Raw genomic sequence first — 23,786 nt, 5'->3', positions numbered from 1 at the left:
GAAAAAAACCCAAGATCAAAATACTCACCTAATAAAACAACTAATTTAAATACTTATCAGAAAATAATCTCTCCTGTTTATTTCTTTCTTTGTGAAGAAATGGAGGGCCCTATACAAGAAGAACTTTGGAAAAAATAGATGAATAACACTACCTTCATGGGACTAACTATCCCTTGCATCTTTGCAGCTGTACTTTTTGTTTAGATTTCTTCAAATGATCACATTAACATTTTTATTAACAATAACTAACAGTAGCTATTGTCTTCAATAGCTACCAAGTGGCAAAAACTTTCCTTCCTGGTTTTTGTCAACTTACCAGGAGGGTTACCATTCATATGCATACGAGCTTCCTTAGAAATACACCATTTACACACACAGAGAAGGTATGGGTCCCTATTCAGGATTTACAGCTACCCAGTTGCTAGGATGTCACCTATGCATGTTTGCAGAGCACAGCAGCACAGAAGCAGCAGATAAGCCTGCCCATTTTTTAAATGAAGTAAATCCTCTTCTCTGAAACCACAGGTTTCAAATACCTAAGCTTCAACAGTGAGAAAGCTTCAACAGGTTTTTCAACAGTGAGCTTTAAAGGAAGAAGATTTCATACCAATATCACACAAAAGGTGTCTATAGTTAACACCATTAAAGTTTGCTGCAGAATTGGAGGGTTAAAACCCTTTATTGTTACAAAGGCAGCGTTAGAAGTACACATTATTTGTATCACCCTGATCTTCTTATGGCTTTAAGTTCTGACCTACAAATGGAGCTGCTCCTCTCCTCAAACACCAAGCACCACTCCTACAAATAACTTTTCCAAACTCTCCAGTCAATTTTCTTCTTCATCTAAAGATGCCACTGGCAGCAAAACACTAATTCTTCTAGTGCTTCTTTCTCTGGTTTATCCTCAGTTTTTGACAACACTGCTATACACACTTGTGAATATAAAACCCTGCAGGCTGGAAGGCTGGAGAGAATTTCTACCTCCAGACACAGCTTATCAATTCTTGTATTTACTCAGTGTCTCACAAGTACAGGAAGGTAAACATTTGGGATTAAATATTTTGTTCTTTTATTCTCTGGAGAAAGAAGGTATTTCCCAAAAATTGTCATAAAGAATTTTTTTCAATACCCAATCCTAACTGTACAATCATTAGAGTGCTATGTAGGAGGATTTTAATTTACTGTGCTCAGGCTTATTGACCCTATTACATAAGACAAAGCCTCAAAACATTCATGTCTGACAGTTTGTTTTGTGGAAGCCTCTGTTTCAACTTCCTGACCATTTTTATCTTTTAACTACCAATTTGATTTAATCCATTTTTTAATTCTTTCTAATACAGAATATTTCCACATTGCTTGTTCAGTATTAAGGTTTACAGATTAAATGCCTCCCCCTATTATATTGTCAAACATTTCAGTTTTATTTGGTGTTCCACCTGCAGCTTTCTCACGAGCACTCTGATTAAGAGCACCAGAGAGTCCCAAGCCTTTGAGCTCTTTGCAGAGGCAGCTCAGCAGGAAAGCAAGACTCCAGATAAAATTCGCTGTGAGTTAGGAATGTGAAACTTTCAGGCAACTAAACCAGCCTGCAGCACAAGCCCCAGAAACACTCTGGCAGCACACTGCAGGCCAAACAATTTTCTCTTCAAGCAGCAGAGATTGCTGCCAGCTGCTCCCTTCCTCCCTCCTTTCCGCCAGTGCCAGGGCACGGAGCATTGCCCCGAGCCTGAAATGCCCGCCTGCCCCGGCCCCGAAGCGGCTGGGCTGTGAGCAGGACCCTGTGCGGGCAGCCTGTGCTGCTCACAGGGCACAGGCACTCAGCATCCCCTGGCTCAGGCTCGATCTCAGCAAGGATTTCAGTCTTCAGGCACCCCAGGAAGCACCGGCTCACCCTGCACTGCCGCCGGCCCCCTCCCACCGCCCGGACAGCAGCGCCTCTGCTCCGGCTCGCCAATCATTTTGTCCACTTTCAGTCCCCTAAAGCTCTTTCAGAAGTTTAAGCAAACACTCAAAAGCATGTCAATACTTTCAGACAGAAGATCACATGGGAAATAAATAAAGTTTTAATCCAAAACTTTATAGCCTCAGCACACACAAAAAGGGGCACGTTCAAATGTTTATGTAGTTACTACTTCTGTCAGCTGAGCTTTATTTTGAAACTTTAGAGGTCAGCCTTGAACACAGAGTACTCATTTTATTTGATGACTGATTTTCTAGCATTTTTAACAGTATGAGATTTTCTTGTTCATCAGCATCCATGCCAGGAAGAGCATTTTGCATTTCACATTTACATCCACAAATATTCAGCAAGTGGCCATAAATATTCCAAAAGTTTTTAATAAACCAGAGTGGATTATTGAGTAAAATCAACTACCACAATGCATCTCTGATCTTGCAGTCAGATCAACACAAATCATCTCTCACCAAACAAAAAGCTACTGGCACTCAGTAATGATTTTTACATTCCAGATAGATTTCTTAATTTTTATTTAAAATAGTCACCACAGATACAGTCCTTTTTTCATCTTGTTTTATACTCCAAAAGTCTAAACAGCTTAGTTCAATTCCACTCTTACACACAACCACTGGACTGGTTTATACAAGACCTTGTTCTAATGATACTTCATTATAATAAGGACAAAACCATCTCATTTTGCAACCTCCATATCAAATTTCATGCATGTGTAATAAGGAATATTCCAAGATAAAAAACTACTCAGAGAGAGCATCCATTCTCATCATTTCTCTCTTTCATCTTATACCACCAGGAAGCATTTACCTAAAACTTTGCACATACAGAAACTGGAATACAATTAACGCTCCATTATCCATGAGAAGATTATGTAAATTGTGGGTTAGGCAGGGTCAGGTTTTTTTACTGAAACACAGCTGGCTTCCACAAGTACAGTTCTGTTTCCATAAGACCCTGCACTTACTATCTGTCTCTCTTGTAAGGCTGACCTTTCACCCTCATAAAAAGCAAACCAAAAATTTTATATTTCAAGTGCACGTATTTACATTATTTATATTAACATTTCTCCCCCTATCTACGTTATCTTTTCCCTCTCCCAATTACTACTATGGATAGCATAGAATTAAGTAAACAAATACTCAATTGTAAAATATTTTGATTTTAAAATCCTCTGGAGCTCTCTATTACTTAAAACAGCAGTGTATTTTAAACTCTTGACAAACACTTTTGTTCCTAATTATTTCATAAGTTGTTGGTGATGCCAGATAAAAGTTTTGTGTACTTCCAAGTACCCCCTCACCAACTTGTCTTTCCTCACAAACCACGAGCACCAAGAGAGCTGGTGTTCCAGCTGTTGAGGGGTTCCCTTGACAGATCAGAGTGGTATGACTGAGCTGATGGAATCTTCAGGTAATAAACCAGGGCTGTTCATGGCTTTTGAGCCTTGGGAATTCCAGAGGTGCAGTGGGGGAAGATGTAGTTTAGTTTTGCATGGGAACAGGATGAAAAGTGAGATAAGGGATGTCAGCAAAACAGAGTTCTTGTCCTCTCACCACTCATACCACTCAGTAAACATTCCACCCACGGATCTTAAACAATGGGAAGAAAAAGCACAACCTGACGTTTGTCCAAGCTTAACTCAAGTTAACAGAAAAGCAGAATGTATAATGAACAACATCCACAGCAGCATTTACAGACAACATCTACCTTATAAAAACTTTTTTAAGATTAACAAAGTAACAAGCTTCTTAGTGTTTCACTAGGCACATAAATCTGTAAAAACGGCTGAATGCAAAGCTTCAAAAGAATGGTAAGAGGGAAACTACCAGGTCAAAAAACAACTTTAAATCTGATATGAAGCTGTGGGAAAAAATCTGACATAATTCAATCTGCCCCAAAATAACACTGATAACTTGCATTAAGTTCATGCCTCCCATTTTGAACATACCAAGATGTCAGTGAATAGTACACATGACACTGACATTCTTCAGTCATTTACATAGCTACACAAGCAGTAGATTCCTGCAAAGAATCCAGTCTATGTACTGTGTATGACTGCAACTTTGGTGAAAAGTTCAAGTCAGGCATTTTCTAATTAAAAACAACAGAAGACATAGAAAAGCAGAAAGATTAAGTGGCTTGACAGACACCAAAGATAAGATCAGTGGACAAAAAGCAGAGTTACTGCTCAAATCCTGGCTCTGTGTCTAATAAGTTAAATCTCAACTGCATCATTTACAACCTGTCCCTTCCATCTCATTGTCAATATTCATAAAATATCAGTCTTTGCTACTTCATAATTCTCAAAGTGTTTGGCTTACATAGCAACATCCCTGGTGGTTGCTTCTTGCTGTTGTTTTTGCCTTTCTTTTTTCTTTTTTTAATTAAGGAGAAATTCAGCAATCTCAGGTTCAATTATATCAATGACTGTAAATGCAGAATACTCTTCTCAGTAAAAAAATTACTGTAAGGATAGAGCTCAACAGCTTTTTGAGCAAACTTGAGCCTGGTATCACCTCTAAATGCTTCTTCACCACATTTGGGGAGGCACATGGGGAACCAGATTGGAGAATTGCTCCAGCTGGAAACTACATAACGAAATTATACTGATTATTTTCAGCCACAGCATTTTCTTGACTTAGCTTACTGCCTGGCTGCTAAAATACTGTTTCTTCTGCCAAGGGGTATGAGAAAACAAGGACAAACGCAATAACGAAAGCAACATCTTTTCTTCCTGTGGCAGCAACAGCTTATGCCACTGTAAAGTATTTGTGTAGCCATGGATTTAAAAAGGTATGGCATTCATTCCTGCCTAGACAACCCTTTCTCTGGCTGTGAACTAACCTGTTTGCTAAATGATTCATGCTTAAGAAAAGCTTTGTTACTTATTTTTTTAATTGAACATTTTCACAGTGCTTAGGTAGACAATGCGACTGTGCACAAACGAACTGGCAGAGCAGGGGGCACCTCTTGGAGAGAAAGAGTTCATTTTAAAGCAAATTTACTGCCAAAAAGGTAACAGTACCAATCTTGTAAAATATCTTAACTCAAAGAGCACAAAGATTCTCAAAGAAAGTTTTTGTAAAAGAAAATAAATATACACATGTATTTTTAATTTAAGCTTTATATTTTACAAAGTGATGTTGTGTTGCGAGGATTTTGTATCCTCCCCCACTTCATCCCCTGTCTCTCCTACCCTTTTTTCTTTCCTTTTTAAGAGTCAACCTCAAAATATGAATGATGAAAGTGGAGAAACAAGAATAAACACTCTAGGAAGTTTGAAATGAAACATTTAATTTACTTTTAATTTATTGTACTTTAATCACTGAAGAAACTGGTACATGTCAGCCACTGACGATGCACTCTAATTACCACATCTGGCTACGCCAATTTGGTTACTGTTACTCATAACTCAGATGTTCACAGTCAAGGATCTATACTGGCTTTCAAAGAAAAAAATCCGGAGTGAAAAGAGTTTCTTGGAGAAGTAAATAGTTACTACTGCACCCCGGTCTGAGATTTATAGGCCAGGTGGCAGGTCGTGACACCTCTTCAGGTTCAATTTATGCTCCTCAAAGCCTTAGAAATGTTGCTGGAGCCACCAGGAATTTGCCTACAGAGCCGACTCCAGCTCCAAAGATTACTGCTCTGCTTATGCAGAGACACCAATATAAACTTGAGTACTTTTTAAGTGTTAACTCTTGCTATTAAGTGTTTGTGGGCATTCCTGGCCTCAAATCAAACATCCTAGGCACTAAGCAGCACTGGATATATTCATTACATTGCTTCAGAGATTTACAAATTGACTTTACCACCCTCTATAAACGCCTATCTGTACAGTCACTTTGCAAATAAAGATGTCAAAGGGTTTCTCTGACTCTAGATTATTTGGGGTTCAGGATATCATAAGAGTTATTTCTGCTAAGTCAACAGCACTGCTCAATCAAGCTGACTTCCTAGCACTACCTAAACACTCCACGATTAAAAAAGAAAGGGAAGAAAGAGCTGTGTGGAGCAGCCAGTCTTGAAGCAGCTTTTCTTTCTAGTCAGCAGTTCCAACACCAGCACAACTGTGATTGCAGCCAAAATCCTCTGGAACTAGTCAGGTCTCGCAGATCCACACCTTCCTAACTTCCTAATGCTCAGTTCTGTGAGCTTAAAACAAGTCACAAACAACTATAACACATGGTAATGGAAAAACAGAGCACATCACTTCTGGTGCTGCTGCTCATCCTGTTGGCCAAAAACAGGTATGCAATTAGGCAAGCAGAACAGGCACGTGCATATTAAGGAAGCTTTAGAAATGTAAAACAGTGGCTAACACCTCACTCGGAATAAAGCACCATGCCATGAGACAATCCCTACTATATAATCTGCCCTGAGGAGGGGAAGGAAGCAGATTTTTCCTCTTCCCCTCCCCTCTCAAGTTAGCGCTAAAAACTGTGTCTACCTCTGACACAAAACCAGACCAAACCCAACCCACACAGAAATTCCTGCTGGTACTTCTGCTCATCCCCCTCGTCAACAAGTTTCACCAAGAGATTCACCTTCTTTGTCAAGACAGATAGCTCACCAAAAAGAAAACCCAATTCACCAAACAGGCTGCTCTCTCTAAGTTATGCCCTGGCACAAAAATTGCATTAAAACATTAGAAGGTGTTCCGTGCGTAAGGCATGATGACATCCAGCAAACACTCTCGAATTTCAGTGAATGCCAAAGTTAACTATTCTTTCAGAACCTTTTTATGAGCAGCAACTTAGTGGACATCAAGGCACAGGGCCGACTACCAACAGCAAACAGCAATGCCTTTACCTAACTTGCAAACAGCAATCCACATCAGAATAACACAACCCAAGCGTATTTCAAAAACACACTTGGATCGCTCATACCGGTAAGTCCACGCTGACATCTGTGCCGTCCAGCAGCGCCACTCGGCAGGTGATGATGGATTTGGCATCCCCAGCTGCAGGGATGTGGGTCGCAGCCCTTTGGGCCTCTCTCAGCCTTTCCTTCTCTGCATGCTTTCGCATGGACCGGCGTCCCAGCGTGCGGCGGAAAAAGCTCAGCATCTTTGCTACAACACCCAACAGAGAAAATGAACAGGGTTAAGTTTTATACAGAAGAAAAACCCCAAAACCAAACCAAACAAACCTCAAACGGAGTCAGAAAAAAAAAGAAAAAAAGCTGCAATAAAGTTATTAGAGAATCCCAGACTTTGATAAAGAAACGTCAAGGATCAAACAGATTTTCACTTATATTTAAACACCCACAGTCTTTGGCTGTGAAAGTCTTAGAAAGAGACTTTTGAAATAAACCCAAACTTCAGAACTGTGAAGACGGCTGGGTGACTTCTTGGGAATACACGAAACTACGCTTAAGGGAAAACACAGCGATCGTGCAGATCACCTACTGCTCTCCGCAATCTTTCAATAGCACAAACGCCACGGCGCGCTCCTCAGAGACGGTGATCTTGCACAGCTGGGAGGCAACTGAGCGCTACATACCACCGGCTCCTCTCCTGGCTCACAGCTCCACCTCTCCCATCGAAAACAAGCGATAAGCGACCCTTCCCGCCTCAGAGCCGCGCTCCCAGCTCTCCGAGCAGGAATGGCTCCAGCAGGACCGGCGAGCGCCCCTCGGGCACGGCGCTTCCCGGCACACACACGGAGCTGTGTGGGGAGCCAGCCCCGAGCACGAGGGGCGACCCCAGACGAGACCCGGCCCCGCCGGGCGCCTTCCCCGCCCGCTCCGACCCCCGCCCTTACATAACGCCCCGGCCCCGCGGCCCCGCTCCGGCCCCGTGGCGGCCCCACCTGCCGGGCTCACCTGCGGGGCGGCGGGAGCGTCCCCACGGCGGCTCCTCCAGGCCCCGGGGGCGGGCAGGGGGCGGTGAAGGAGCCCCGGGAGGGGCCGGGCCGCCGGACATGGCGGAGCGACGTGGGAGGCCCTTAAACGGGCAGCGACGCGCCGGCCATTTCCTCCCCCCGCGCTCACTTACCTGGCGGCTTCCCCGGCCACGCTCTCCTGCTCGGTGGCGGCGCGGAGATGGAGGCGGAGGGCGGCGGGAAGGGAAGGGAAGGCGGCAGCCGGACGGGAGAAGGAACGCTGTGCTTGCCGCCGCGCCGGGAGCCCATCGCCCCTTTAACGGGGCGGGGCCCGGTGGAGAAGGGGCGCCCCCCCTCCCGTGCCAGGTGGTTTCGCCCGGCGGAGGGGCCGCCGCGGGGGGTGGGGGGCGCGGCGCCGACCACGTGCTGGCCGGAGGGGGGCGGCAGCGCGGAGCCTGGAGCGGGCCGAGGGCCGCGGAGCGGGGGCGGCGGGGCGGCCCCGGGGACGGGGCACCCCTGGGGATTGAGCCTTCGGGACGCCTTTCAGGTTATTTCCCAAAAGTTCTGGAGTTTTTGCTAATGCGGCATGGAAGTTTCCCCTCGGTGGTTTGGCCAGGACTGTGACCAGCCCTCTGCTGTCCAGCGGTAACTGGAACCTTTAGGCAAATGCGCGCTTAAGCCATAAAATTTGTAAGAAAGTCTTATCTTTAAACAGTGCCTGAAAGTGCAGCGGTAGCAGTGTATTAGATCAAGCAGAGCCGTCTACAAGCGAACACTGTTAATATGTATACACTGAAATAAGTGTATATTATACGCTATTATACACTAAATCAGTGTATATTTATACACTGAAATAAGCGACTACAAAATGCAGTTTTGTACTTTAAATGCAGTCGCAGAGCCTGTGCCGGTGCTCCGCGCTTCCATCGCTCTTCTAACGTGTCACTCCAGCCCGGGCCACCAGCCCCGCTCCTCGGCAGCAATTACAGAGGGCTGCACTAGACTGTGCTTTTTTATTACATAAATATTTGTGTCCAAGTCAGTATTTGAGGAAAAGCAATATTAAACTCTTCGTGCGTAATGCCTGCTAAGAGTGACAAAGCTCGGCGTAAAGGAGCTCCAGACACCTCAAAATCCCGGGATAACTGGGACTCCAGCCTATCTAATAGCCTGGGAGAGCAGATACTTGGGCTAAAGATAACACAACATTTTTATGCTCAGCTCTGAATCGCGGGCTGACACCGGTCAGTCCCTGCCAGGCAGTGGAATTGGCATCATGAAACCCACATTAATACCTCAGCTCCAGTGCCTGAATAGACATCGAGTTAACCCTGATGTCATTTACTGAAATGGGGGGCGGGGGGGAATAAAAAAGCTGGCCACCATTTGCCGACGAAGTAACAGGTTGACAACCACTCTCCTGCCGCGGGGAGGAGCAGGGCGAGCTTTGAGGAAAGGTGAGATTCACATTCATGTGCCTATTTATTCAGAAAGGTGAATTACAACAGGGGGGGTAATTTAGATATTGACTTTTTATCAGAGGAGCAAGGACTATGCTTGCTCTCCGTAGCCTGTCATGAAATACCTGTGGGAGCTTGCAATAAAGTTCCCAAAGAAACCATACAAAATCTTACTATATTTAATGTGGAAAAATAATTTATCTTGAGGGTTTGGCAGATATCTGAATTCTCAGATCAACTAACCAATGGTTTGCATATCAAAGATGCTTAGTATGTAGTGGAGATCTGCCAGGTAAATGGGAGTCTCCTGCCAGTTAAGTCTACACCAGTTCACATTCTCCTATACAACAAAGAATTGTAGGGAATTCCCTAATTCTTGGACGTTGTCCCTAAATGTTCTAACCATCTTCAACTATTCCTCAAATTGAGCTTCCTTCCACTCAGTCATTCACAAAGATTATGTCCTTCCTGTAGCTTTAGTGACACAATGACTCAGTAGCTCATTTTTGCAATTTCTACTTCACACCACCCTCTTGCTACTCTTCCTGTAATTACAGTCTACTCCTTCCTTGCTCTTTGCTACTCAGATACAGTCCAAGTATGCACAGTACACATTCAGCTGTGTTATCTGCTGCTTGTCTTATATCCAGTCTTCAGTTTAAACAAATCTCCTTCTATTGAAAAACCTCTTCTTACATCTGTTTTTCTCGTTAAAGTGCTTTCCCACTGGTTTATATTTTTGTACTTCAAATCCAAACACCCTGTCCTCACTTTAAAGTCCTGTATTTATCAGTAAGAACATACAGGGGTCTCAGACACTCATCCCTCCCGAGAATTCTGTCTTGTGTCCTAAGTCCTTTCATTATCTTTACCCACTTTTGTTTGGAACATCCCCTCACTTTGTGGCAGCAAATACTTCATCACAAGGTTCCATCTGGAGTTTTTGTTCTTCACATCAGTGTTTATCATACCCTCAGCTTTTTGATCAGATTATCAGCTCTACTGAACACTATCGCAAATACACTCACTACATAAAAGGTAATTTAAAAGTTATTTTTCCATTAGAGCAAATCTTGCAGTATTTACATATTTTCAGACAAAAACTTGGGCTGATGCTTTAACCAAGCAACTTAATTCCTGATAATTTGCAACCTCTTCTAATGCACAATCCACAGGGGTGTATTTATGTCATACAATGCCACGAAGGAAAATACAAGGTGAACATTATCTGGCACCAGACACAAATAAATGTGGCACAGCAAAACCGTGTGTACAGTAGCAAGAAAATCACAAAAAAAATATTAAACTTTAAATTACTAAAGCACATCTTTATTTTGCAATTAAACAATTAAGATCCACAACTAAACTATATATATATTTTCAAGTCTGTACCTAGACAACTATTTGTCAACTTAAATTAAATATATCCACAAAATATGCATAACAGCATTTTTTCACATAATAGAATGAAATTTTACTTAAGACTAAAACAAGACTTGTTAAATGTTAATTAGCATATTTATCCTGGGAACTGCTGGTTTTCTGTAGAAGTTAGTGTATAATTTTAATGGCAAGAATTTTAATTTTATCAAAATGAGGACAAATACATAAGGCCCTTTAAAGCATACAGTAGCTGCAGTGACAAAAGCTGAATTTATTTTCACATTGTCCAGTGTTGACCAATTTCAAGTTTCCATCGTTTTCCATCAATCACCCTGGCTGCTTAGCCAAGATGATGCATTTAGGTTGTTGGTTTGTTTTTTCCCTCCCCCTCATGTGCTTTTGAACAAATTTATAGGCAGAAGTCTACTTATGGGAAGAGCCTTTGCATCCCCCCAGTATTAATAAAGATACACAAGAGTTAGTCTAAACAATGCAAGAGCTGTTCAACTCTGAGATGATTTACTCCACACTTGCAGTCCATCATTCAGCAGTATGAAACTGAGATGAAATTTGACAACTGAAATCCACAGCTGGAAATGCAAATTAATTACCAGAAGTAACTGGCAAAAATATTGCCACCATCTGATTGTTAATGATGGAACTAAATAATCCTCTTCCCTTTGTATTTACACACAGTATAGCACCTGTTACAGAAAAAAACCTCAAACCTTACACAAACAGCCCTGCCAAATTGACTGGTTAAAATGGGATCACTGGTAAATGAAGCAAACCAAATGGAAAACAAATCTGGATACACTGGATAAGATAAAACCTTCACTCTCTTACCTTAATTTTCCTGTAACATTATTATGGGTTGTTACTGTGGTGCCCCAATGTACTGAGATAATTGCACTGGATCATTTATAGTCTAGTCCTTGTGGATATATTCTAGTTAAAGACCAAAAGAGCTTAACGTAAACTGTTTAACCCTCTCACTCATGTCTCAGGCCCTGGCCTAGGTGCAAAAGGGTGACAACTTCCTTAAACTTTGTTGTGCATTATCTTTAGTTATCAAAATTCAAATAAGTTAAATAAAAAAAAAATACTGATTTCCAGGTAATTGATCTAATGTTAAAAATAATGCTTAGCAGAAACATTTACAGTAAACATAGCTAATTTGCAGCTAGATGAGAGAGATCACATAAATTTACAAGTACCCTGTAAGTTTCTATTTGCACCTTTTTTTCCTTTTTTGTTTTTTTTTTTTTTTCCCAAATGTAGGCTTCATATTTGTATTAAGACAGGAAAATTGAGATGATAGAATTATCTTATTAATATCTATTTTCTGAACATCCCTCAGAAACACGTGAACAATCAACAAGAAATGGCTGGAACAACAGCAAGCATTCGTACCAGGGTGTAAGCCAAATCATCTCTGTACAGAAACCCATTAAGCATCTCTCTCCAAACCCAATTTATTTTGTCCCATAGTTCAGTCAGTAGTAAGCATGACATAAAGTGCTACTATTCAAACATCAAAACACTTTGAAAAAAATTATCCTTTAAAATGTGTAAGCTTGCTAAATATGAAATACCACAACCAACAAGCTGCCAGCCAGTCTGTGAACCATCATTCTTGCTACAGCAGACTAGAATCAGACATTTTAGTGGCTTTTTCAAATAAGGCTACTAATCAAAATGTCTAAATTTTAAAAATTGAATATTTCAGCTTTGAGAAACTTGCTAATGTCTCCTTTTTACCATTGAAATCTCAATGAGCAAAACATGCCAAAACCAATAGTCAGAACTTACAGCCTATGCACCAGATCAAAACTTGTAGCAGGAGAAGTCCTATGAAAATATAGACACCTGTGGGAGTAACAAGCACAGAGGTAAAATCCAGTGATAAGGAACTGGCCTTCTTTGCAGACTTCTAAACAAACAAGTGACTAAGTGCAGTGGGATAACAGAGACTGGACAGAACAGTTACACTGAAACAAACCAACCATTTCCTCCTTCTAACAGCTTCCAAATCACCACTAATTATAAATACCTGCATATTCATGCAAGGTCCACAGTTAATCAATGAATATGTTTTTACCAATCTTAATACTGGATCCTAGCACTAGAAGCAGCAATGGGAAAGAACTTTTTCAGTCTCAAGACAAAAGATGGGTACACTAAAATTGGCAAATACACCCAACCCAGCTGACTGGGGACCTGAGATGTGAGCTATAAAAAAGACTGCAACTGATATTAGAGGACATCATTCCTCTACTTGGTGGAAGTCCAAATATGCAAAATTTTCATGTGGACCATAACCAAATCACTCCTTTTATCCTCAGGGCTGAGGGGCTTGCTGATTGCCTGCACAGTAGCTCTACAGTCAAAACTACAGCATATGTACTGGACAACCTTCTTTTGCTTGGAAATTGTAGAGCTTGGTGCATCTGTAGAGCTTTTCATGCTCATGCTAATTCCCTGAGCCACCAAACATCACCCACATACCTGCACACACTGCATAAGCATAAAAATATCACATAATTCAGCTCCACAGCATGCCTGGAGCTCCAATATCTCTATGCCAGACCTTCCCTTCGTCCTGTTCCCTGGGGCAGCACAACTGCAGCACATCTGCTGCATTTTGGCCCTTCCACAGGTACCATGAAGCTTTTTGGAAGGTCTCCATGGAAAGTTGCCAACTACACAAGTTCCATAACAACCTCCTCATGTTCCTTAATGTCCCAACTGCTTTCTCACCCTTTCTTTACTAGATGGTGTGCCAGACTGTAATCAGATAATCTAGAAGAAGTGTTATTGCTTTATCTATATGGCATATAAGCTTTTGAGATTTAACAGAGAAACGTGGAAGAAATGTCAGCTAGCATTAAATCTAGCGAGAAAAATCCCAAGGCGTTCTCTTTTTCATAATGGGGAGAGAATAGATAAAAATAAAATGCATAAAAGCAGTATTTTACTGCTTAAGACCTACAAGTGATTGAAAATACCAAATGCTTCCAAGTTCAGGATAAATGAAATTTTCAGCCCTCAGTTACCTGGGATATCTAATGCAGTATTTCTCAAAGTGGACTGGCTGACAGTCTGTAGGTGGTTTATTAAACAATACCTGTATCTTATTTCATATTTAGCAAAAGTAAAAAATGCTCCCAAAAACCACTTAAAGCCCCCACTAGAGCCCCATGTCTTTCTACTAAAAAACCCCCTTCAAATCCATTTTAAACAAGAGATGGTAGTGGTAGTTTTCAATCTGAACCTAAAAATAAAACCAAAAATCCTAACATTTTACATTGGCACAAATTTGTCATAATATTGCTCTTATTTACAATGAAAACTACTGGTTTGTTTTTTTTTTTTCTTTAACTGGATTTGCATCATGGAAGTGTTAGAAACATACTCTTTCCCACACCCACCCAACATTTTTCCTAATCAAATGGTATGAAAATAATTATTCATAAAATCCAACAGTCATAACACCAATCACATATAGCTCTATAAGTCATTATGTCTGAAAGATACATTCATGTTTTGTACAGCATGAAACATACAAAAACTTCTTTAAAAAACTCTTAAGGATGATACAGATCTTCATAACCCAAAGTAAAATATTAAGCAGTTTTGCTTTTTTTGGCCATATAAAAATATTTTAAAGGCCATTTATACCACAACAGGTAGAAAAATTTAAATGACTGATTTATGCTGTAGAAAGGCTTCAGTGCTATTCTCTTTCCCAAGCAGTTTTTGGTTACCTTTATCCTGGCTTTGGAGAAGCCAAAAGCCACTGAGTTGCTAATGGCCAATTAATTAAGAATAGGTACTTTGTTTCAATTTTTTCCCCAGTGCAGCTAGTTAATAACCTACAAGTCAGTGCAGAGGAAAATTTTGAGGAGATCTACTATTGTTGCCTGTGTTTGTAATCAAAACAGTAATGACAGATGACCAATAATACATATCCCACGCTTAATTGTGGTATAAATGGGACTTTTGAACTTGAACTGCTATGGCAATTTACATAAGAATATTTAAATATGTGCCATACCAATGCTATATAATGCTGCATAAACTCCATTTCTGATTTCCCTCAGGATAACAGGGCAAATGCTATTTTTGTTTACAACTTAACTATGAAGAAAATTTCTTTCAGTATAATGGATGATTTTTTTTTTTATTTTTGGACAGTAAGTGCTGAGTTCAATATAACCTTCTAACTAGCCAGTAACTCAGCTAATGACCTCATCATATGGAAGTTAAAGAATTATAAAAAAGAATTTTCATTTGTTGCAAATGGCTTAAAATATAACTGAGATTAAAGCTACCATATTACTCTTTTTCAGTTCAGTTCAGATCCAGAGATTCTTGTAAAATTTATTTTTCACTGAGGGATAACATTGACTTCAGCATCAAATCTAGAAATATAAGTAACAGGGCCACAGCCCTCCTAATATTATTTTGTTTTCTAAAAATATTTAAAACTCTATCTTTCATTTGGCATTGTAGTTCTTGTTCATTACTAAGTCATAAGCCAGGATTTCACGTTGTCTGAATCCCTTTTCATTTAATAGTTCATAGCTGATCTGTTTCAAATGTCCATAGAACAAAGTATATTATACAATATAATTCTTCAATAGTTAAAAATTATTTAGCGTAGAACTTTCCATTTAAATTCTATGCTATGTATATAGCTTACAACAAAATTTAATGGATAAACATTTTCAGGAAACCAATACAATAAATTAAAACTTTTAAATAGAGGGCACAAAGTTATGCTGTCAGAGGGCAGTCAAATAAGTGACTCTTTTTTTCTTACAGTATATTACACTGGGTACCTTGCTTCTGACTTGGTTTCTGCTATACTAGAAAAATATTTAAAAATGGGGACACTTATGCATCTTTAGAATGAGCTCAGATACTGTATCAGACAGACATTTCTTACAAATCTTCTACCTACTTAAATAAGATGCAACCCATACCAACTGGAACAATTTTGCACAAGCATAACAGAAGGCGACTGGGGTCATTATGAAATTAAAATTAAGTTCTGGGATAACTTCATAGTGTTCTCCTCCCTTCTCCCCTCCAAACAAATAAAAGAAAATAAAGGCAGACCTGTACGAACATGGCTTGAAATCAACTATGAGGACTGAACAGGTTAATTAGAAGGTAATGGAATTAAGTCACATCTGATTGTAAGTTCAACTTAATTATCAGTGCTATTAAAGAGTTATGTCTAATCGAGTAAAACAGCTATTCTCAATAAAAGGATAAAACAAGGTATCAGCTTCTAATGACCTACCAGCATTTTGTAGTAAGATGCTAGTAAGTTACTAGTTGGAAGGAATGAAGGAATGTGTCAGATTTTTGATATAATTACAGCACAGCAGCATACAATGCTCATTCATTATGTTGGTAGAGGTGCTTTTGCTACAGAGTAGCACACAGGTACTTGTATAACAGAAGAGGGAATGGTATTTCCATGACCCCTTGTGGTAACATACTCCAAGCACCAAGGGCCATTTAAAAAATCTGAACCCATTAAGATAAATATGACAGGACAATACCACCCCCATGGAATCATGAGTGCCTTTCACTGGATGTACGCTGTAAGTCTCAAGGCACTTAAGGGGTTAAGACATAATGCATGCACTAGTTCCCATCACATAATCTGAAGTCACACAAATCAGAATACACCAGTGTATGACACACAAGCTGTGCCAAAGAAATGCTGTTTATTTATGTGTTGGTTTTTTAAAATTTTTATTGTTATTATTTCGTACAAGATGCTGGTAAGTGGGCATTATGCAGCTACTGCTGGGTTAACAGATGCCAGCTCTCCTCTAACAACCAGCTGGTCTCTAGTAAGGGTGTAGGACAAAGTGTGCTGCATCAGTAGGCAGTGTGTATCTATCTAGTATTGGCAATATTGCTAATGTTGTAAAAAACAAAACTGTGAGAGTCTGTACATAGTAAATAAACCTAGCACTGGAAAAAGACCATGGCTTAGTGTATTTTTTCATTTGTTTTTCATTTTAAGAGACATGGGTGTAAAACAGAGTGAAATAATTCCAAGCCTTGTTTGTAGCAATTCAACCAGAAGCGCAGTATATGGCACTACAATGAAATATCGGCGATTACCCTGAACACAATCAGTTCTTTCAGTCCATGGTTTGTTCGGAGCAAATCATGAAAATAAAGTCTTCAAACAGATGAAGGTTAGAAGAGTTTCAGAGACTGATTTTGTTTCAACGTAAAGTGCAACAGTGCTGAAGTTTTCAAAGTCCTTTGTCAATTCTTTGCTGTACTTCACTATCATTTCCTGCAAGCAGTATTATGGCACAAAGAATGTTGCCAGTTCATTATAGAGGACAGGATTCCTCAATTGATATCATAGGTTTTTTGCTCTTTACTTATGCAGTGATGCTTGTAAAGGTTTAATAAATCCTTCTTCATACACCTTCAAAATAGCTTCACATACAAATCTGTACTGACTCTGAAAAGGAAAGTAGATTCAGTAAATTGAAAGAAGTGTAATTGAAAAATGTCATTTGGAAACAGAAAAGGCCTCTAAGATTTCCCCACCCCATTCTCTTGACAGGCCAAGAACTATGTTTCAAAGTTAGTTTAGGAAACATAATACAAAGGGAACTTTAGATGACAGCATTTTGTTTCTCAGCAGAAGAATAGGATGAATGGCACTTTGAAATATATACCGAAAGTCATTACCCAAAACCCCAGTATTATTATTACAACATCACCTATTTAGCCATTTTCTCCTCTTTATTTCCTTGCTGAAATTTCACTGACCTGAGGTTTCCATGCCCTTGGATTTAGAAGCCATAGTTTCAAAGCACTTTTTCATACTTACATTAACTCAGGCATGTTACTGGCACCTCCCTGTCAGATCTGATTTAAAAGAAATGTTTCATGTTTTAAAAACCCAAACCTTCTGTTTCTTAACATTATATGTCTAACTCTTCAAGGCACTGAAGGCACCTGCATACACAGAGGTGACTAAAAGTTTGTTTTATTCAAATAACAGTTAAAAAACCCGACAGTAATCAAATTAGAATATAATGAAAACAAATTGAAATGAATGCAAAGCACCACAACTCACACTGCATCCTGCACAATGAGTCTATGCTAGTTAGAACTCCAGCACACCTGCACTGTCAGTGTTGTGGAACAGCCCTCTCTATGCAGCAGTTAGTGATGTCAGATCTTAAGAGATTAACATATGAACACATCTAGCACTAGAGCCATTATTTGCTATCCTGTCGCGTGTATATAAAGGAGTTCATTTCTCTCCTTGGGGTAAATCCGCGTTTGTCCCCAGCGCGCCCCGAGGGCGGCGGAGCGGGCCGCGCACAGCGCCCCCCCGCGGACAGCGAGCGAAGCGCGCCGTACACAGGGGCCCAGCTCCGGCTGCCGGAGGAGGAATGGGAACGGCGCATGGGCATGGAACCTTAAAAAAACCCAATTCCTTTATTAGACCTTCTCCCTCCGATGCAGTTAACACCTGCTTTTCACTGAATCTTGAAGTTTTTTGTTTTCCAAGAAAAATTAGGAAGCCAGATTATATTGAGCACATACTGTGAAAAAATGCAGTTAGAACTCTCACCAGTGCAACTCCTACCTTTACTAATAACACTTTCTCCCCCTCCACATATGTTAGAAAGACAGCCATCCATCCTAAAAAACTGTGACAAACAGCAAGAGCCATCCTTTGCTATTTTTCATGTATCATCACCTTTCCCATCCTTCCTGTGCTACCTGAATACAACAACTTTTTAGTGAAACATGAGTACTGGAACATGAATTCAGCACCACTAAATGACTGATGAACTAGAAATGGAGACACATACATACTTTTTGTCAGCCTTAGCACTCTCTGAAGAACAAAAAAAATTTATTCAAATTTTATTCAAGGAACAGCAGCGCAGATATGAAAATTACTACAGCAACTACCTTCAAGTAATTGTGATTCAATACTGGATCTAGTGCCTTTTCTCCTTCAGGATGCTTTCTCTCTAAATGCTGTATACTGTGAGTAAAACTACACCAATTACTCATGATTACTCTTTCAAAAAAATAAAAAAAACTGGAACTATCCGAAGTTTGGAACAACCAAAAATCCAATCTTCTTCTTTTTTTCTTTCTGAAAGACAACTCAAACTTTTCACCCTTTTTAGGTACTTTCTAAAAATGTAAACACTAACTAAGTGCTCTTAGAGATAAGAAACACCTGACTGATACAATAACATGTCTCTAAATCTGTTCTAAAACTCATACAAATCTGAAATATAACACACGAATTATCTCACAAAACTCAAACTTTACAGGTGCACAATAAGTTGTGGTATCTTAAGGTATGAAACCCTCAAAAGAATCCTTTAGTAAGTTACTCTTTTTAGACTAAAGAAAAAGGTACTTAGGATTGCTTTGATGCATCTCACATGAGATTTAATACACTGATGTTTACAAATATTATTTATCTGATAACTTGTCTTTAAGTCATTTACAGAGCATAATTAAGGCTTTTTTCCATTACAACTAAGGCATCATAAAATCACTGAATTTCATCACTGAAGTTTTTTCTTGCATACTTTGGTTCTTTCTGTGTTTATCTTTTATACTACTCCCATTCTTAACACCTGGAATTACGCTCCTTCTTTCTTCTCTGAGTAATTTTTACACTGCTTAAAATTAACCCTTTTTGTCATTATTTCCCAGGTATCCCTGAAACAGCTGTTGCTCTTTTTTCAAGTTTTCTCTGTAGAAATTTAAAGAACTGCTCCTTTCCAATAGCCTTAAGAATTTATTTTTACCTGGAGCCAAGGTTACAGCTACACTGGGTAAAGGTGATCTCTGCATTATGATCAACAAGTGCATTAAAAATCCATCCAGTATGACTGGATCACAGGAAATCATTGTTCTGCAGCCCAGAACAGCAGGGATGATACTCACAGGTGTTTGGATCATCATGGCTCTTTGATCTCTCATGGTTCTTACAATATCTAGAGGATAAACAGGCTGATTGCACTCAATGAGACACATCGCTGTCTCCATCGTGATCAGAACCCCTGTCCGGCCAATCCCAGCACTGGAACAGCAACAAAAACACAAAGTGGAAAGTGAAATCAAGTGTCTGGAGTACTGCTCATGCTTATAGATCTTCCTTCTCCTGGATTCTCAGGGTTGCCCATTGTGGCTCCCATACTGCTGGGGCAGGGACAGGACTGGTTGTGTGTGTGTCTGGAAGCAGCCTCAGTCCTGCCTGAACAGAGCAGAATCCATCAGCACCCATCAGAACTGCCCCTCCTTGGAGGAGGAAGTGCCTCACCCAGCCACTCCCCTGAGCAGAACTGACAGAGATAGATATCTGTTGAGATCCCGTTACATACCACACTAACATCTAGGGGATAACAAAACACGAGTGCATGCTGGACATGTTGTCAGTTGGACCATTGCTGAAATGATTTCTGCAAAGTTGGGCCAATAAAATCATATTCATGTCCTTCAAGCAATGCATACCTTCCTATTTCCAAGTAAGTAAAGGAACAATTACTAGAAACCTCTGTAGGGTGACAATAAGGACTGTTTTCTTGTTATTAAAAGGGATACATGATAGCAATCCCTTTCAAGACAAGGAAGTACCATAGGATAAACATATCAAAATGGCAAAATTATCGAGAGCTAACAGACAAACATTTTTTCCTTAAAAATAAAACAAATCTAAAGATTCATCTACTTTTATATACACATAGGCTTTTCCAGAAGTGGCAAGCCTTAAAGACTGAATATTTAATCTTGAATTCAATGAAGAGTCTGAAATTTTTCAATTAATGATGCACTTTTGAAATAGACAACAAATATTTCCCCATACTGCAATATAGGAACAAATACATATTTTGAAATGCCAGCATTATTCTAACTCATATAATAAATCAAAGTATTTGGATCTAAAGTGATTAATATAAACGTTTCAAACTTTGAAAGTCACTTGTTCTGATTTTAAAAAGCTACTTCAAATTAAGTCTGGATAAACTACTATTTAAATCTTTGTCCAGAAGGTGGCATTAAAGCTACTCTATATTTCAGTGATGTCACAAGAATTTTAAGACAAGATGTACATTTGCTGGTTATATAAAATGATTCAGTAATATTTATATTTCTAGAATTTATGCATATAGAACTTAAATGCAGAATGCTTTATCAAATCCAAGTACAAACAAACAGTAACTGTCAAAGAACCTAATGACTCATTTTACAATTTCAAAAGATTCAGAGGGCAACAACAATAGAAAATGTGATAATTTCCCTATGACAAACATAAGGTAGGGTAGGACTCTTCAGCTTAGAAAAGGCAATCGCTGATTGATGGAGTAGAACACTGAGACAGGGCATGAAAATCATGAAGGGCATGGGCAGGATGGGTGGTTCCTATCTCATCTAGAACAAGAATTAGAAACTGTTCAACAAAACTAGTAAGAGCTTGTAGAGATAAAAATAACCACATGACACAACATCAGAAACTAGTGGTTTATGCAGCTCAATATAACAAAAACCTTTCCAACGCCTTAAGGTATTGGTTGCTTTATAATCTCTATGAGTTTGGACCATTTTGTTTTTAAGTTATTATTATTGTACAAAATAAAATAATTTTCCATTAGCTACTTTGATTCCTCACAATAAGGTTGATGGCTTAGTCCTGAAAACAAATTTTGTTGCACTAATGCCCTGTCCTATTATACTGAAGAGGTGTTAAAAATAGAGTGCATGCACCATATGGAGGAACACCTGGGCTCCTTCTGCTTGACTCTCTGCTGGAATTTGGTTATACTTCCCAACAGCCACCAAGTTGGGCCAATTAAGTAAATTATGTGATAATCCATCTCTTTTCTTCTGTGAAACATAAATTTTTCATAAAGCTTCAATTGAAATTATCAGTTTGGAGCTGAACTGGTGCCTCCTTGAGATGAATGAAACTGTTCCTACTCTCCAGTGTTGTTTTTCCAGTGTTTCTGCACATTTTACATCATAGAGGGTGTATTTGGCTGCCCATTTTCACCATCTTTTCACAACCACATTAACCAGAAGTATATCAATAATGGAAGCTGAGAAGCAGTATCAGTTAAGACACTGGCATTCTGCTACTGGTTTCCCTAGTCAGTACAATTCACCCTGACCTGCATAAAACAGAACTTGAGAGCAGAACCAATGAAATACAATTTCTGATATACAAGGTGTATTTTTCTTTTTCTTTCATCTCCTTCAATACATGTCTAGTTTACTTGTAGTCTTCAAATTTGTTTTATCCCTTACACTTCTCAGCTTCTCTCTGAAAAGAACGATATATGCCTGACTCAGGCACACTGACTCTCTGAGGAGTATTCAGAATTCAGAGGTCAAATATTCACAGAACTGCTCTCCAAGAATTGTGATAGCACATGTTCATTTGAAAACAACTGGTATTATTCTAGTTTGCTAATCAGGTATTTTAAAATGATGAAGGTCTTGAAATTCACTAAGAAATGGAGAATGCTATAACAAAGTATTGCACAAGGAAAAGAAAATTACATTTCATGTGCGTGAAAAGATCTAAACAACAGTTATTTTAACTCATGACAAAGGTAAATTGTTGAGAAAAATGTTTCATCTTAATATAAGTATCAAAATACCACATAGCCTAAGACTACAGGCTTGAGAGAAAATGTCTTTTAAATGATCTTTTAATAAACCACCACATTTTCCACAATGGATCATTTACACAACTACTCTAGAGCTTTGTAGAATAGGAACCTATTCCTCACGGTTACCAAGCATCTTCTGCCATTTCCCTGAATTATTACGTAGATTGTTACCACAAGCATTTAAATTGGAAAAAAAAAACAAAACAAAACATCCCAGCAAACTGCCTGAACAGATCAACACATGTTGCTATTCAAAATCTTGCTTATTGAAATGTGATCACCACATTAAGTATTTATTTCAAGGTTTGAGTTTTCCTGTCATCCCCAAAGCAGATACTATTAAATATTTATTTCAAGAACAAAGCACAGCTTTTAAGAACAGCTATTTGATGATAAAAAGTTCACTTTGATGATTTAATAAAATGGAAGAAAAATGTGATACCTGCAGTGAACAACAACAGGTTCTTCTCTGCCAGCCCTCTTCTTTCGCACAAGACACACGAAATCGAGGAAATCGCTGGAATCATCAGGAACCCCATGATCAGGCCATGCAATGTACTGGATTTGGGTTAGCTGGCGGCTTTCTTCTTTCTAATCAGACACATGAAATCCAACCAAAGGTAATTCAAGTCCCATTTTAAAAAAGTGCCAAAAATAATAATAAAAAAATCAATAGTACATTTATAGCAACTTGTACCATATTCAAAGTGGCTTCAGGCAACTAGCAGTGCTTTGTGAGCGTTAACCATCAGTCATCCTGGACTTTACAATTACTTTTTTTTTTTTTTTCCTTAAAAGTAAAAAAGAAAATCCACAAATGCTTGCATCTTCAACAGGTGAAAAAAATTACAGAGCACGTAATAGAAAAGCAGTTAAAGGATACCAGCAATCTAAGTGAACACTAGATGTACAAGAAGGTGGTCATATTCTTAGCCAAATTTAACAGAACGAGATAGCATCTTACAAGATCGAACGACTTAAGTGGGGTAAGGAGGGGAGATCAGACATAAAAGCTTTCCTTCAGACCCTGTGTGAACAGCAGCAGTGTTTTGGCTTGATCTGACCCTCCTACACCTAAAAGGCACAATGACTTTGTTTTCCACTCCCTCCCGGCCCTTGCTGTGATATCACAAATATAATCAATGGCCTCTGGTTGGGGGAGGGGACAGCCCGGGCAAGCAGAGTCGAATTTCAAAAGAAGAGGAGCTACTGCACTTTAAATAGCCTTTAGGCACTGAATCATTTACAGATTCCACGGCTGATAGCACATGAGCAATTGTCTCAACAGGACACAGGGCAGGAATTTTAACTGCAAATTGACTAAAAGGCAGCTCTATAAAACTGGCTTCTCAACTGGTAACTCAAGCAGTGAGAAATAACTACGTGAACTAAATTCCAGATACTCATTTCCAAACATTTCTGACGTGTAAATGGTGGCTGA

At 39.5% G+C, this 23,786-nt stretch overlaps 2 protein-coding genes across 6 annotated transcripts in view; both read right to left on the bottom strand.

Annotated features, from left to right (window-relative positions):
* EPB41L5 (erythrocyte membrane protein band 4.1 like 5) overlaps window positions 1-8,082 on the bottom strand; it is a 52,217-nt gene extending 44,135 nt beyond the window's left edge. For 2 of the 4 annotated variants that reach the window (XM_036386483.2, XM_054515362.1), the window contains exons 1-2: window positions 7,971-8,082; window positions 6,862-7,046 (exon numbers count right to left, since the gene is read on the bottom strand). In XM_036386483.2, coding sequence (XP_036242376.1) covers window positions 6,862-7,041 — 180 coding nt within the window. In that variant the 5' untranslated portion in view covers window positions 7,042-7,046; window positions 7,971-8,082. Of the gene's footprint in view, window positions 1-6,861; window positions 7,047-7,785; window positions 7,890-7,970 lie in introns of those variants that run through there. The other 2 variants (XM_036386482.2, XM_036386484.2) reach the window with 2 other exon arrangements.
* Window positions 8,083-10,558: 2,476 nt separating this feature from the next.
* PTPN4 (protein tyrosine phosphatase non-receptor type 4) overlaps window positions 10,559-23,786 on the bottom strand; it is a 142,969-nt gene continuing 129,741 nt past the window's right edge. For both annotated transcript variants that reach the window (XM_036387030.1, XM_036387029.2), the window contains exons 25-27: window positions 22,788-22,936; window positions 19,620-19,755; window positions 10,559-17,145 (exon numbers count right to left, since the gene is read on the bottom strand). In XM_036387030.1, coding sequence (XP_036242923.1) covers window positions 17,059-17,145; window positions 19,620-19,755; window positions 22,788-22,936 — 372 coding nt within the window. In that variant the 3' untranslated portion in view covers window positions 10,559-17,058. The remainder of the gene's footprint in view (window positions 17,146-19,619; window positions 19,756-22,787; window positions 22,937-23,786) is intronic.

The sequence above is a fragment of the Molothrus ater genome, chromosome 7, assembly GCF_012460135.2.
Source record: "Molothrus ater isolate BHLD 08-10-18 breed brown headed cowbird chromosome 7, BPBGC_Mater_1.1, whole genome shotgun sequence".
Classification (NCBI taxonomy): domain Eukaryota; kingdom Metazoa; phylum Chordata; class Aves; order Passeriformes; family Icteridae; genus Molothrus; species Molothrus ater.
The sequence above is the reverse complement of the archived record's forward strand: the minus strand, read 5'-3'. Positions and strand labels throughout refer to the sequence as shown.